At 42.0% G+C, this 12,294-nt stretch overlaps 1 protein-coding gene, 1 long non-coding RNA gene and 1 other non-coding gene across 3 annotated transcripts; 1 reads left to right on the plus strand and 2 right to left on the minus strand.

The window, feature by feature from the left end:
• Positions 1 to 129: 129 nt before the first annotated feature.
• LOC148893546 (thrombospondin-1-like) lies at positions 130 to 8,440 on the minus strand. Its single transcript, XM_089004415.1, has 22 exons — positions 8,294 to 8,440; positions 8,120 to 8,203; positions 7,470 to 8,029; positions 7,305 to 7,383; positions 7,076 to 7,165; positions 6,663 to 6,772; positions 6,251 to 6,376; positions 5,950 to 6,046; positions 5,446 to 5,619; positions 5,189 to 5,365; positions 4,933 to 5,106; positions 4,578 to 4,858; positions 4,278 to 4,496; positions 4,079 to 4,186; positions 3,739 to 3,898; positions 3,519 to 3,637; positions 2,976 to 3,210; positions 2,668 to 2,895; positions 2,309 to 2,580; positions 2,124 to 2,221; positions 1,901 to 2,040; positions 130 to 1,812 (listed from the first exon to the last, which is right to left on the minus strand). The coding sequence occupies exons 2-22, from the start codon at positions 8,181 to 8,183 to the stop codon at positions 1,805 to 1,807; spliced, it is 3,519 nt and encodes a 1,172-aa protein (XP_088860541.1). The 5' UTR covers positions 8,184 to 8,203; positions 8,294 to 8,440; the 3' UTR covers positions 130 to 1,804.
• A 1,510-nt stretch (positions 8,441 to 9,950) lies between these two features.
• On the plus strand, positions 9,951 to 11,464 carry LOC148893547 (uncharacterized). Its single transcript, XR_016116090.1, has 3 exons — positions 9,951 to 10,141; positions 10,408 to 10,489; positions 11,122 to 11,464. It is a non-coding gene; the product is annotated as an uncharacterized LOC148893547 (long non-coding RNA).
• On the minus strand, positions 10,835 to 10,917 carry trnal-uaa (transfer RNA leucine (anticodon UAA)). The gene has a single exon. It is a non-coding gene; the product is annotated as a tRNA-Leu (tRNA).
• Positions 11,465 to 12,294: the final 830 nt, after the last annotated feature.

Raw genomic sequence — 12,294 nt, forward strand, 5'->3', positions numbered from 1 at the left:
GACACAGCGTTTGCGCGACTCTCTTTTGCTTTTGGAAGAACGAGATCTCAATGAAAAGTAAATATATATAACATCCAGGAACTATAAACTATCCCACTCTTCAAATTTGGTTTCACAGGAGACCACAAGTGATGAGAGATTGTGTTTATTTTCTTCTTGACATACAACAAAACAACAAGTACAAGCACTTTGTTTTTTTTTTTTTGCGGGGACGGGGTAAAAACTATGGCACAAATGTTTATGGAAAAGCGTCAGAATAAAAAAAAGACATCCTCATATCAGTGTGCAAATGAGTTTATACAGACAAAAGCGTTTCCACAAGGTTACGCTTTGAGATAAATTATTTAAATAGCATATATCTACACAAATGACATAACATCAACATAATAATTTATCAAAACAAGGGCACTGGAAAATACACTTAGCATAACAGTCAAGACAACATTTCCTTCTTTTTTTCTGTCCGGGCTTATTTTTTTTCCCTTCCCTAAAAATATCTTATATACATCACATGACTGATAATAAAGTCAAAAATAAAAGTAACTTAAAGCCATTCAATTTGTTCTATGAAAAGTGACATGTTTATCCATCGCTTCCCTCAATACAAAAACCATTCATGAGGTAATAATTGTACTTAAATGACATCCTTTTGTTTTTCCTTTGTCAAAAATATACGCTCCGGCACACCAGTTAATGCATGATGTAGCAACGCATACATGATCTGGGGGTCTAGTGCTGATCCATTGGAAGGGTCAGATTTTAGTTTAAAAAAAAATACTCTAATTATTACAAAGGACCCGTCATTGAATGGAGCGTAGACATCAATATTTTGAAAGGGGAAATTCTACACTTGTGTTCCGATACTGAGCTGAATTGTTCTGCCTTGAGGCGTTGTCATAGCACGGATGGAGCTCAGCTGCCCCTATCTGACGTCACATTTCAGCATTTTCAGACTCGCTAGACGTCACTACATCAGTGCACTCTGTGTTGCCTATGTGACTTCAATTCTAATTCATCAATTAATAATTATGCCTTAGCCTTAAATGTAATCCCTTGATAGCGTTGGGAAAAAAATAATCGATACACTACATATTATTTGCCAAAAATCATTGTTCCAAAGCATTGCAGTTATGCCTACATACGTGCTTTGGGCCCTGTACTCTTCACCTGAGAAGTCCTCCTGTTTGGCCATCCCTATATTGTAGAAATACCTTTCATAAGTAGGTTTGAATGGGAGGGTAAATGGAATGGCAAAAAAGCCCTATTTCTGAGACTTTTTGGGACCTAATACACACACACATTCAGTCAAACCACATTCACAATCTCATCTCATCACAGTCATTCCAAACTGTCCATGGTCCTTTAATGGCTCCTTCGTGAGGGAAGATTCCCCCAGCCAAAGAAAGTTCTCCTACTGCTTTCTTCAAAATAAGTATCATAGAGTCCACAGCAGATGTACATCAATGCTCGAGGATGAAAAGAAAATGAAAAGAAGGAATTTCTCTTTGATCCTTCCTCCACAAGGGGATACCAGCAAAGTTCACGTGTGCAAAGCAATAAATGTGCCCAACCGCAAACTCTGCTTCCTTTGGATGCAAAAGCATGTTGGGGGCCGGGGATGGCAAAGTCTTCTGAGCATCGCTGCGCTCGCAATATGAATTTGATGCAGATATATCATTGAACTTTCATTCAGCATTCATGTTCTGAGGTCACATTACCTCACGCTACCACTTCCAACGAGCATTGTCCGGTTTATATCGTCAAATGAGGAGACGTCCTTCTGCTAGGATGCGTCTTCATCACGTTATGCATCTGAAAGAAATTGAAAACAGATTAATCTGTCGTGAAATATTTTACAAAGGCATAAAGTAACGACCTGTATAAACGTTTGAAATCTTACCTCGACATTCATATTTAAGGTCGGAGAAGTAAACCATCTCCTGAGAGAAGACGTACAACCCTAGTCGCCCCCCAGCGTAGGTTTTGTCAAAGATGTTTCCAGAGTCAGCCATGATTCTCTTGCCCTCATACATCACAACTCTAAAAAGCAAAGAGCAATCAGTTGAGATGATTTAAAACAAATAAAAGATGTCAGGATTTATTTCTTGGTATTTGCAACTAACCTAATAAGTCCGCTCGTTGGTCTATGGACCAGGTGCCATCTGTAGGCGGTGAAGTCCTTCCAGCCGATGTTCTTTGGGTCGTGCCATAGAGTACGAACCTGCCAATCAATATATGTCAAATGTTAAAATGACTTATGATCTTTAAACCTTTAAACCGTTTGAGTCATACCGAATAGAGTGCTCACCTGTCCAGGTGTGTCTCCAGTGTGCCAAAGTGCGTTCCTCAGGTGCTCACCCGGGCCGGTGGTAGAGTTCACCACTTTAATGGAGAGACCCGAGTAGCCTTGCGCCCTCGTGGGAGTCTGCGACCAGTAGGTCTGTGTGATCTGCTTCCACATGACTGTGTAAAATCGAGAACTTGACTGGTAGCCAAACACAAAACCGGCGTAGTCGTCATCTCTGTCTGTGTTGACGAAGAACGTTCCGCTGAAGTCGACGGCGCTGAACTCGTCAAAACCTTGTTGGAAGAGGAGACAGTTTAGGTTTTGCCAAGTCTTTTGCGGGTAAATCCCTAAAGAGCCAAAGCGGATATGTGGTTTCGTACCAACAGCAATGCCTGGGTCGCAGTTGACGGTCTGTACCAACTCCTTGCCCTGATGTCTCACCACCCAGTTAGGATCAATCTGGGAAGTGCCTTTAGGATCAAGGGGCACCATCTGGAAACGGCGGAAGTCCGTTTCGCTGATGGCAAAGTTCTCTGGGCAGACATCATAAATATCCAGGACGTTGTCTTGGTCGAAATCATCTTTGCAAATATCACCTCTGCCGTCACCTAAAATGAGACACATATGTCATGAGTCTCAGACATGAATAAATACATTTTGAAGCTAGAGGATCGAAGGGGTAACTTGCCATCAGAGTCCAGCTGATCGGGGTTAAAGGCCAGCCTGCAATTGTCCTTGTCATCCGGAATACCGTCATTGTCATCATCGTGGTCACAGGCATCGCCCTTTCCATCCTTGTCATGGTCCGCTTGGTTGGCATTTGGTATGTAAGGGCAGTTGTCCAAATTGTTTTGATGGCCATCCTCGTCAATGTCTTGGTTGTTGTCACACTTGTCTCCCACGAGATCCGAATCTGAGTCATTCTGTTGGAGAAAGGAATTCTTAGTTTTACGGCCCAAAGACTGTGATTCTCTTATTCTTTAGTATGAGAAACAATTCTCTGGATGGAATATCAAAGCGGACCCTTGTGTTCAGGCATGCAATCGAGAACTTTTTGTCTCCTCAAATCACGTATGATTCAAAGTTGGATGAAGCTGACGCATTCCTCTCTTTCTTTAATTTATAGCCTATATGGCTTCCAGACTTCATCTTTGACATTTTTTCTCAGCACGCCATTGGCCCACACTGAGAAAAGAATATCGTAAAACAGCAAGCCGAGGCCTGACCTCACCTGATCAGGATTATGCTCGAGAGGGCAGTTGTCGCAATGGTCTCCCACGCCATCTCGGTCTGTATCTCTCTGGTCCACGTTGTAAACATATGGGCAGTTGTCATTCTCATTCAGAACTCCTGTTGAGTTGAAGCGCGTTGTTATGTTAACTGATGGGACCAAAACCTTGGGAAACTCGTGGAAATAATACCGCAGTGAAGATTGTAAAATAGTCGCTTACCATCGCCGTCAATATCCACAGCGCAGGCATCTCCCTCCCCGTTATTGTCAGTGTCGGTCTGGTCGGTATTTGACTCGAAAATACAGTTGTCACAACTGTCACCAATATCATCCCTGTCTGCGTCATACTGGGCGGGGTTGTACACTCTTGGGCAGTTGTCCTAAGGAAATAATAACAAAATAGACTTCAATATATGACATTGTATCGTTATGGTGCATTATTCAAAGAAAGGGAAAGTTAGCATTTCTATTGGTGTGCATAAAGCTGATTTGTAGCTAAGTCTGGGTTGCGAGGAAGGCGTGATGTTACTCCAATAAAATATACTGTTGGGATTACGCACCCTATCATCAGGGATACTATCATTGTCATCATCGTGGTCACATTCATCACCAAGGCCGTCTTTGTCGTGATCTTCCTGACCAGAATTGGGAAGGTTGGGGCAGTTATCCTGTGTCAAAGATTAAAAAAGAAGAAGATCAGTTGGGTTGAGTGGCTTTATCCTGGATTTGTGGCCTTTTGAATCTGTGTTTTGAGGTTACCTTCTTGCAGTGGTAGGTGGCATTGGCCACACATAGCAAGTCAGAGTTGGGCCAACCATCCAGGTCAGTATCTTCCCCGCAAATATAGCCATTACCAGCATACCCCGGTCTGCATTCGCAGCGGAACATGGACTCGGAGAAGACACCCAAGTAAATGCAGTTGGCGTTTTTGTTGCAGTTGTGGCTCCCGTCCTGGCACGGGTTACGTGGTTTGCAAACCTGAAAAAAAAAACAACTCAGAAGCTTAGTAAAACAGAAATAATTAGTTCCTGATCACAAGTACCAAGTCCAAATTCAAACCTGTTTTTTGGCAGTGGCCTGCTCCACACCCCTTCCGAAGGGCTGAGGTCCCGAGTAACGAGCTGGGCACGGCTGGCAGTTGTAACCTGGCTCTGTGTTCTCACAGCGATGGACTCCATTGTACGTATAGCAAGCATCGGGGACCTCCTTGCACTCATCAATGTCTTTGCAGGTGATGCCGTCTCCTTTGTAGCCGAGTGGACACCTGCCGCACTTGAACGAGCCATCCGGGAAGCTGATACACTTTGAGCCAGGGAAGCATGGGTTGGAGAGGCAACCGTCTGCCAATGGAAAATTGTTTCATGTCACGTAAATGTAATTTTTCAATTACTGGGAGATCATTCGATGTGCTTACCAATGGGACAATCCTGTTTGTTGCACACTTGAGACATGGTGGCGTCGCCAACGCAGTCCTTTCCGCCGTATTTGGGAACAGGATCAGAACAAAGACGTTTGCGATTCTGGATGCCTCCGTTACATGTAACAGTGCACGTGTCCCATGGTGACCATGGTCCCCAACCTCCATTGACTGAGAAATGTTTTAAAAGTACAACAATTAGTTTGTTTGTCTACACCCGGGAAGTATTTGTGATGATAAAAATGTAGCTTACTGGGACAAGGTGACTTTTGGCAGATTTCAGTTTGGCGCCCCTCTCCCTGGCAGTCCATGCCACCCATTTGAGGTGTTGGAGAGTTGCAGAGGCGTATGCGAGTGATAACTCCCTCCCCACAGGACACAGAGCACGAAGACCAAGGAGACCAATGGCTCCAGCCTCCGTCTTGTTTGACTGCGAGTGAACCAGATACACATTTCATTCCTCATCCTTCGTGGCCAGAGTAGCTCCAACTCAAACAAAATCATACTTACAGCGTTTGTCACATTCTTGAGGGAAGCAGTCGCGGGTTTGGACCGAGGTGCCTTCACAGTTGCTGTTGATGCGATCACAAGAGCGTCCACGCTGCTGGATGCCACGACCGCAAGTCACTGAACAGCGGGTCCACTGAGACCAGGGGGACCAGTCGTCCTCAGCAGAATCACTTGCTGTAAACGGGGAGATGGTTTCAAAACATGATATTTTAGCACAAGAATTAACCACAAGTTGAGCTATGCCTTGACCTTTGAATTTAATTCATTCCTCATTTGCTCATGTACCATATTTTCCGGACAATAAGGCACACATAAAAGCCTTCAATTGTTTTCAAAAGCTGACCTGATGTCTTTCATTGAAGGTGCCTCTTATAGTCCGGAAAATACAGTATTTATCAAATCTGTTTACCACAGTAATATGAACTGAAATTTCATTAATACACAAACTCCTTAGTTGGGGTACTCACATTACCGTATTTAAAGCAAAAAAAAAAAAAAACTTACGATTTCCACATCGGGGGCAGCACTCTCCCTCTGGTACTGTGCCGTTGGTGCAGGGAATCAGAGGGCAGGAGATTTTTCGACACACGGTGGCCGAGTTCTAATTCAAGGAGACACAATCTTGCTGTTTTACAACGTCATGAGTATCATCAGAACACCAACCCCCCTGCTTTGTTGATATAAACCCTAAATGTTCCCATGCTTGCTTTTGTGTGTTTCAAGGAAATCAACACCGCAGCCTCACTAAGCTCTACACATTGTTTTTGGCACACACAGTAGGAAACACAACTGTTTCTTCGTTTACCTGGCAGGTACACTCGGTGCAGTCATCCACGGTCCACTCGTCTCTGTCGTTGTGCACAATCCCATTGTGGATGCAAACGCTGCTGTGGTTCTTGATTTGTTCTTGAATCTTGGCGCTGACCTCAGACTGCACAAAAAAATAAAAACAGGAATAGAATGAGGAAAGAGAAGGGGTGCTTGCTAGGGACCAAGGATGGAAAACTTTGACTTTGCCAAATTTCCAGCACAAATGAATCACCATTCAACATAATGATTAAGACACAGTCTGACTCTAGTGAAGCGATACAAAAATCGGCAACATAAGTGACTCTCATGAGGAACTTGGCCATGTGCTGCCACGACAGCAACAAGTGGCGGTGGGAATGCGCTAACTTGGAAGCAAAAGGACAGAAGAGCCGGTCTGCAGTGCTCACCACTTTACGCAGCTCGTTGGTCACATGCTTCACCACCATGCCGAGTCCTCGCACCTCCTTGAACAGACCCGCAATGTCCTCGCACGAGAGGCCGCAGAATGATTGCAGATCTGAATTGGAGAGAAGCCAGTAAATAATGACTTCACCTTCCAATATGACAAACTGATTCCTACTCTCATATTTTTTTCCACACAGACGACTCACAAAGTGTTTAGCATAATTAGTCAGACTTAAATACATTTAAAAAAATGCAATCTGTTGCTCGTGCAATGCCAAATCAAGCAATGTTTTAAACTGCTTTCAAGTAAATCACAATACTAATAAACATGACTTTTTAATCTTCTGAGCGGTTGAGTAAGTAAAAGATAGGACATTGAAATGACACCAAATCCTGGTATTGGAGGACATCTCACCTTTAGTTTTGTGGCCAGTATAGTCGGTTCTAATAGCAGGGCTGGAGCCATTCATTGTGTTTTCCAGAGTCAGGACGTCAGTCAAGGCAGCTGCAGATGGGAGGACAATGCGACAGCTGAATAATTTTGTTAAGTCCAAAAGAAATGTTGCCGGGATGAAAATGGATATAGATATGCTCTTAAACCCAGCCCAGAAAACCACTCTGTGTAATAAACTGTGAAGTCTTACCTCCATTTTCGCATCCCTGGTTTCTCAAAATTGTCTCCAGGGTTGTCCCAAAGACAAATCTCACATTCTGAAGCACCCCCTGTAGTAAGGAAGCTACAATTAACGGGCACTTTCCAAACAAATATGCAGCAACAGTGGAGACCAGAGTTTGAACTAAGTCCTTACCATAAATTTATCCCGAGTTGCTCCTTTGGCAATCCTAAGCCTCGCGATGTCCGCCAGCTCCTGGGACAAGACTTTCTGGATGGGCTCGTCCATCTCGGAAACGTTGATTTCATCGCAGCCTACCAAGAGTTTCACACGGTCATCCTGGACGAAGAGTGTGATCTTCCTCCAGTGTCCCGTAGCTAAGTGGGCCTCTTCGATGGACACCAGTTGCTGATGGTCGCCGGTGGAGTAGAAAACGTCCAAAGTGTTGGCCTTGCCGTTGGAGATGATCTCCAATACGGGTCCAGAGCCATCTTTCTTCTCAATGGTCAGGAGGCTTCCTCTGTTCCTCTTGGACTGCTTGAGATTGACCAGGAGTATGAAGCCCCTTTCCAACTGGATAGAGTCGATAAGGTCCCCGAAGGAACTATCGGGGACTGGGGGGATGAGCTCTGCATTCAAAATTTTGTACGCCGGGCTGTATGGATCAGCCCCTTTGACCAAAGTTACCCCACTGTGCCTCTTGTCAACTCGCACCAGATCGAACAAGTCGTAAACACTGTTGTCATCGCGACTCTCTATGGAACAAGGACACATTTTTGTAGATGTTATAAAAAGAAAATGCCCATGGAACTCATTTTCAAGTCATTACAAGTCGGCATCCTCACCTGCAAGGATTGCACCTTTGCAGCTGCAAAGCATCGACAACAGAAAGATGCCGCTCAGCATCATTTCTTTTTCTCAAGTCAAAGCTAAAGTCAAGATAACAGAAAATCACATACCACTTTCATTTCACACCTAAACTTGTCAACTGAGAAGAAAAGTTCATTAAGTTTACAAACCTTCAAAAAAGATGATTCCTTCAAAATACAGTGAAGTGGATTAAAAAAGTAAGAAATGTCCTTCTGCTTGTCTCTCAAAGCTCAAGTCAAAATTGGTTATTTTTCATTGATTGTTTTTTTTTTTAATTCCGATTGATGCTCTCAAGTTCACTTGCACTGAGTGACTGCCTGTTAGGACGCCAGTGTTGCCTATTTGAAGGCTTGAGAGACATTCCTGAGATGTGGGCTGCACCAATGGCAAGCCAGACGTGCACTCACTGGGCGGGTCAGGGTCTCTTACCTCACACAGCTCCTCGCAGTCACATCCCAGACGCGCACAAAAATGCATTCCACAATCTCAGCGGACAAATATTCCATATACTTAGCCATGCCAGGGGTGGGGGCGTTTCCGGTCCAATAAAGATTAATCGCCCGGTGAAATACATATGGGCTATTAATATCTTTTATGTTTGAGGCTGTACTGTGTAAGGTAATACTGTATGTGCAGTCCCAAATTACCTTGGCACTTTATAAACGCACAATGTTTATTTGTATGGATAAAAACATTCCACCGCTGACTGTATGTATACTTTGGTAAGTGTATCAATACTTTTTTCTTCTCTACAGCAGCTCCCAGTTTACCAGCTGTCCAGTTGAAGACGTTTGACATTCTGTTATTTTTCAATGTGACCACCAGGTGACTCCGTGAGCAACACATTGAGGCTCGTCTGCTCCTCTCTGCAAGACTTTACAGCACACTAACACACACCATTCATACAATAAAAAAAAAAAAAAAAAAAAAACTATGCGCGGGGTAACCACCTCTTGTAGTCAAAACATCTAGTTTGCCGTGTATCTTTGCAATCTTCCTGAGGACATTTAAAAATTCATTTTTAAACATTAACTTATTTTATCTCTATCTATCTATCTATCTATCTATCTATCTATCTATCTATCTATCTATCTATCTATCTATCTATCTATCTATCTATCTATCTATCTATCTATCTATCTATCTATCTATCTATCTGCCTGCCTGTCTGTCTGTCTGTCTGTCTGTCTGTCTGTCTGTCTGTCTGTCTGTCTGTCTGTCTGGGACCGTCCGTCCGGCTATCTAGCTAACTCGCGAGCTAATTAGCTAGGTAGCTAATAAGCTAGTTAGCTAGCTACCTATCTATCTTGCTAGCTAGCTAGCAATAAACAGCAATGATATGATTAGATTTTTGTAATACATTTTGCCCAATACTTGATATTTACAATAATCGAATACGAGAGAGTAAACCATTGTTTAAAAATTGAGAATATAGTAATAAATTTTATGAGAACTATAATGTGAAAGTTTGAATTCAATCAAAATGAATTCAACAATACATGCTATTGCTCTCTTTTATAAGTCTAATCCATACTTATTAGTTTTGTTCATTATTAACATACAGGATGCACATGTGCTTTTGGTTCTAGCACAGTGCAGTCCGGTGGATCTTTTTTTTTTTTTTTACAATAAAGCCATATTTAACGCTCAGTTAAACATTCAGAGTGTCTCAACGGACACCCGCATACACGTTAGAAAGGCCAAAGGCTGTAACACTGCTCAGTGATCCAAAACTGTGATTCAAATGGAAAACATTGTGGAGGCAGACGAGTTTGAGCCCGGCGGGAATGATGTTTTGTTGATATCAGTCAGGTGGGATGACTGTATGTGTGACCTCACAGCGTGGGAGGAACAATTGACATGATGGTGCTGGAGTACCAAAAGACTGAACAGCCTCGCCGGAAGGAGCCTAAAGATAAGAAATGTCTACATTGCCCAAACTCTATACAACCTGTCTCTATCGTGAAAGGTCCTTCTGCTGATTCAAATCATTGGATGTGAGCATTTTGTTATTTGAATTCACATTCTCAAGGCAAGTCATAGATACACATCTTTTTTTTTAGAGCTTATTAGATTCTCATATTACACACCTAACGACAAGGATAAGTCAATTCCAGTCATTGCATCAATAATTTAGTTTATTGATCTCAAATTTCTTTCATTTCATGTTGACTGCGTGCAAACCTTGGAAACCGTTTCAAGCATCTTTAATGATTACGCCTGCAGCAGTAAGTTATTTGAACTTTACCTTTTTTTTCCAAAGGGAGGCCCGCCACTCCTGCGATATCTCCTTGACAACGCCCCGAGGGAGACCTCATGTACGGCGAGTATCAGTGGCAGTTCAGGTAAAACAAACCGCCGTGTTTCAACTGAGATAGTGGAAAGTGTGCGTAAGAGGTCTCTGGAGCTACAAGTCTAAACACACAGCACAGTGACTCACTCAAAAAGAGAGAGATGTGGACATTAGCCAAAGGATCACTGTTGTTGAACCACTAAAACTAATCACTCAATGCCATTGAGGAGACTACCAATATCCACTACGTCACAGGAGTCCTCCGTGAAATACGCAACAAAGAGTCCCTGAAAATGATCATCAGTATTATATCATATTTCACTGAAAATTAAGGAAGTGTTTGTGCAGAAAAAAATATTTAATAGAATTAACAAAGTTGAGCTAAAATGCTTTACAATATCAGGAGTGGGGTTCGAACCCACGAGGACTATAGTCCATTGGATCTTAAGCCCAACGCCTTAACCACTCGGCCATCCTGATGTACTCACTGGCTGATTTCTTTACAAAATAATTATAATATAAATCATTGATGGGTGGTGTTTTCAGGCCCTGACTTCAGTTCAGCACCTGTTTGAAAAGTCCAATTAATGGCCATGTTGACATTGTTCCAATATGAAGACTCAAAAGCAGGTTGTTGAGAATGTTCTTCATCTTTCAAAGAAGTGATGGTGAGTTTCATTGCAGCTGTCTCGATGGACTTTCAGGAAACGCCGATTCTAGGAGTCCGCAATTTTCCTCCAAGGAGGTAAGTAGCAGGGTTTTCACTATGTGGTTTTGAAAAACTTAACCCGGCTGGGGTAATTTGCAAGACACATTGGAGCTGTTTGACGTCCATTAAGCTTCTGACACTGTCACGGGATTGCAGTTGGTGACAAAATAACTTGTCGCTAGACATTGCTCTCTTTTCGCGAGTCATGAGAAAGAAAGTATGTTGTGAATTTTGGGTTGTTTGGTAAATAAAAACTCACTCAATTGACTTATCTTCTTGTCAGACAACCTTTTCAGGTGTCAGATACTTTGGCTTATTTATTTATGTATTGATGTACATATTTATTTGTATGCATTTATTTTCACTTTTAATTTTATTTTTATTTATTGTATTTTATCTTTATTTTATTTGTATTTTATCTTTATTTTATTTGTATTTTGTGTGTGTATTATGTGTATTTTATGGGTATTTTGTGTGTATATTATTTGTATTTTATGTGTATATTATTTGTATTTTATATTTGTAATTTTATTTTTCATTTTATTTTTAATTTTATTTTCATTTTGCATTTTTTCCCGGTCCGGCCTCCCTGTGTGGAGTTTGCATGTTCTCCCCGGACCCGCGTGGGTTTTCTCCGGGTCCTCCGGTTTCCTCCCACACTCCAAAAACATGCATGGCAGGCAGATTGACCACTCCAAATTGTCCCTAGGTGTGAGTGTGAGAGTGACTGTTGTATGTCTTTGTGTGCCCTGCGATTGGCTGGCAACCAATTCAGGGTGTCCCCCGCTTCGTGCCCGAAGACAGCTGAGATAGGCTCCAGCAACCCCCGCGACCCTAATGAGGAAGAAGCGGTACGGGAAATGAGATGAGATGAGATGAGATTTGCATTTTTGTTTGTATGTTTATTTTTGTTAGCATTTTTATTTTCATTTTTACTTTAATTTTTATGTTTATGTTCATTTGTATTGTCATGTATTTAATTTTATTTTTATTTATATTTGTATTTTTTATTTGTTTTTTAGTTTAGTTTTAATTGAACCAAAAAGGAGAAGAAATACAACAAATGTAAGCGGTTTTATATATTCTGCTCCTCAGTTAATATTGCTGAACTGAATGTCAATGTGTTTATTTTTTATTTTTTATTGATT

Source organism: Hippocampus bargibanti, linkage group LG09, assembly GCF_051943395.1.
Source record: "Hippocampus bargibanti isolate YZ-2025 linkage group LG09, ASM5194339v1, whole genome shotgun sequence".
NCBI lineage: Eukaryota > Metazoa > Chordata > Actinopteri > Syngnathiformes > Syngnathidae > Hippocampus > Hippocampus bargibanti.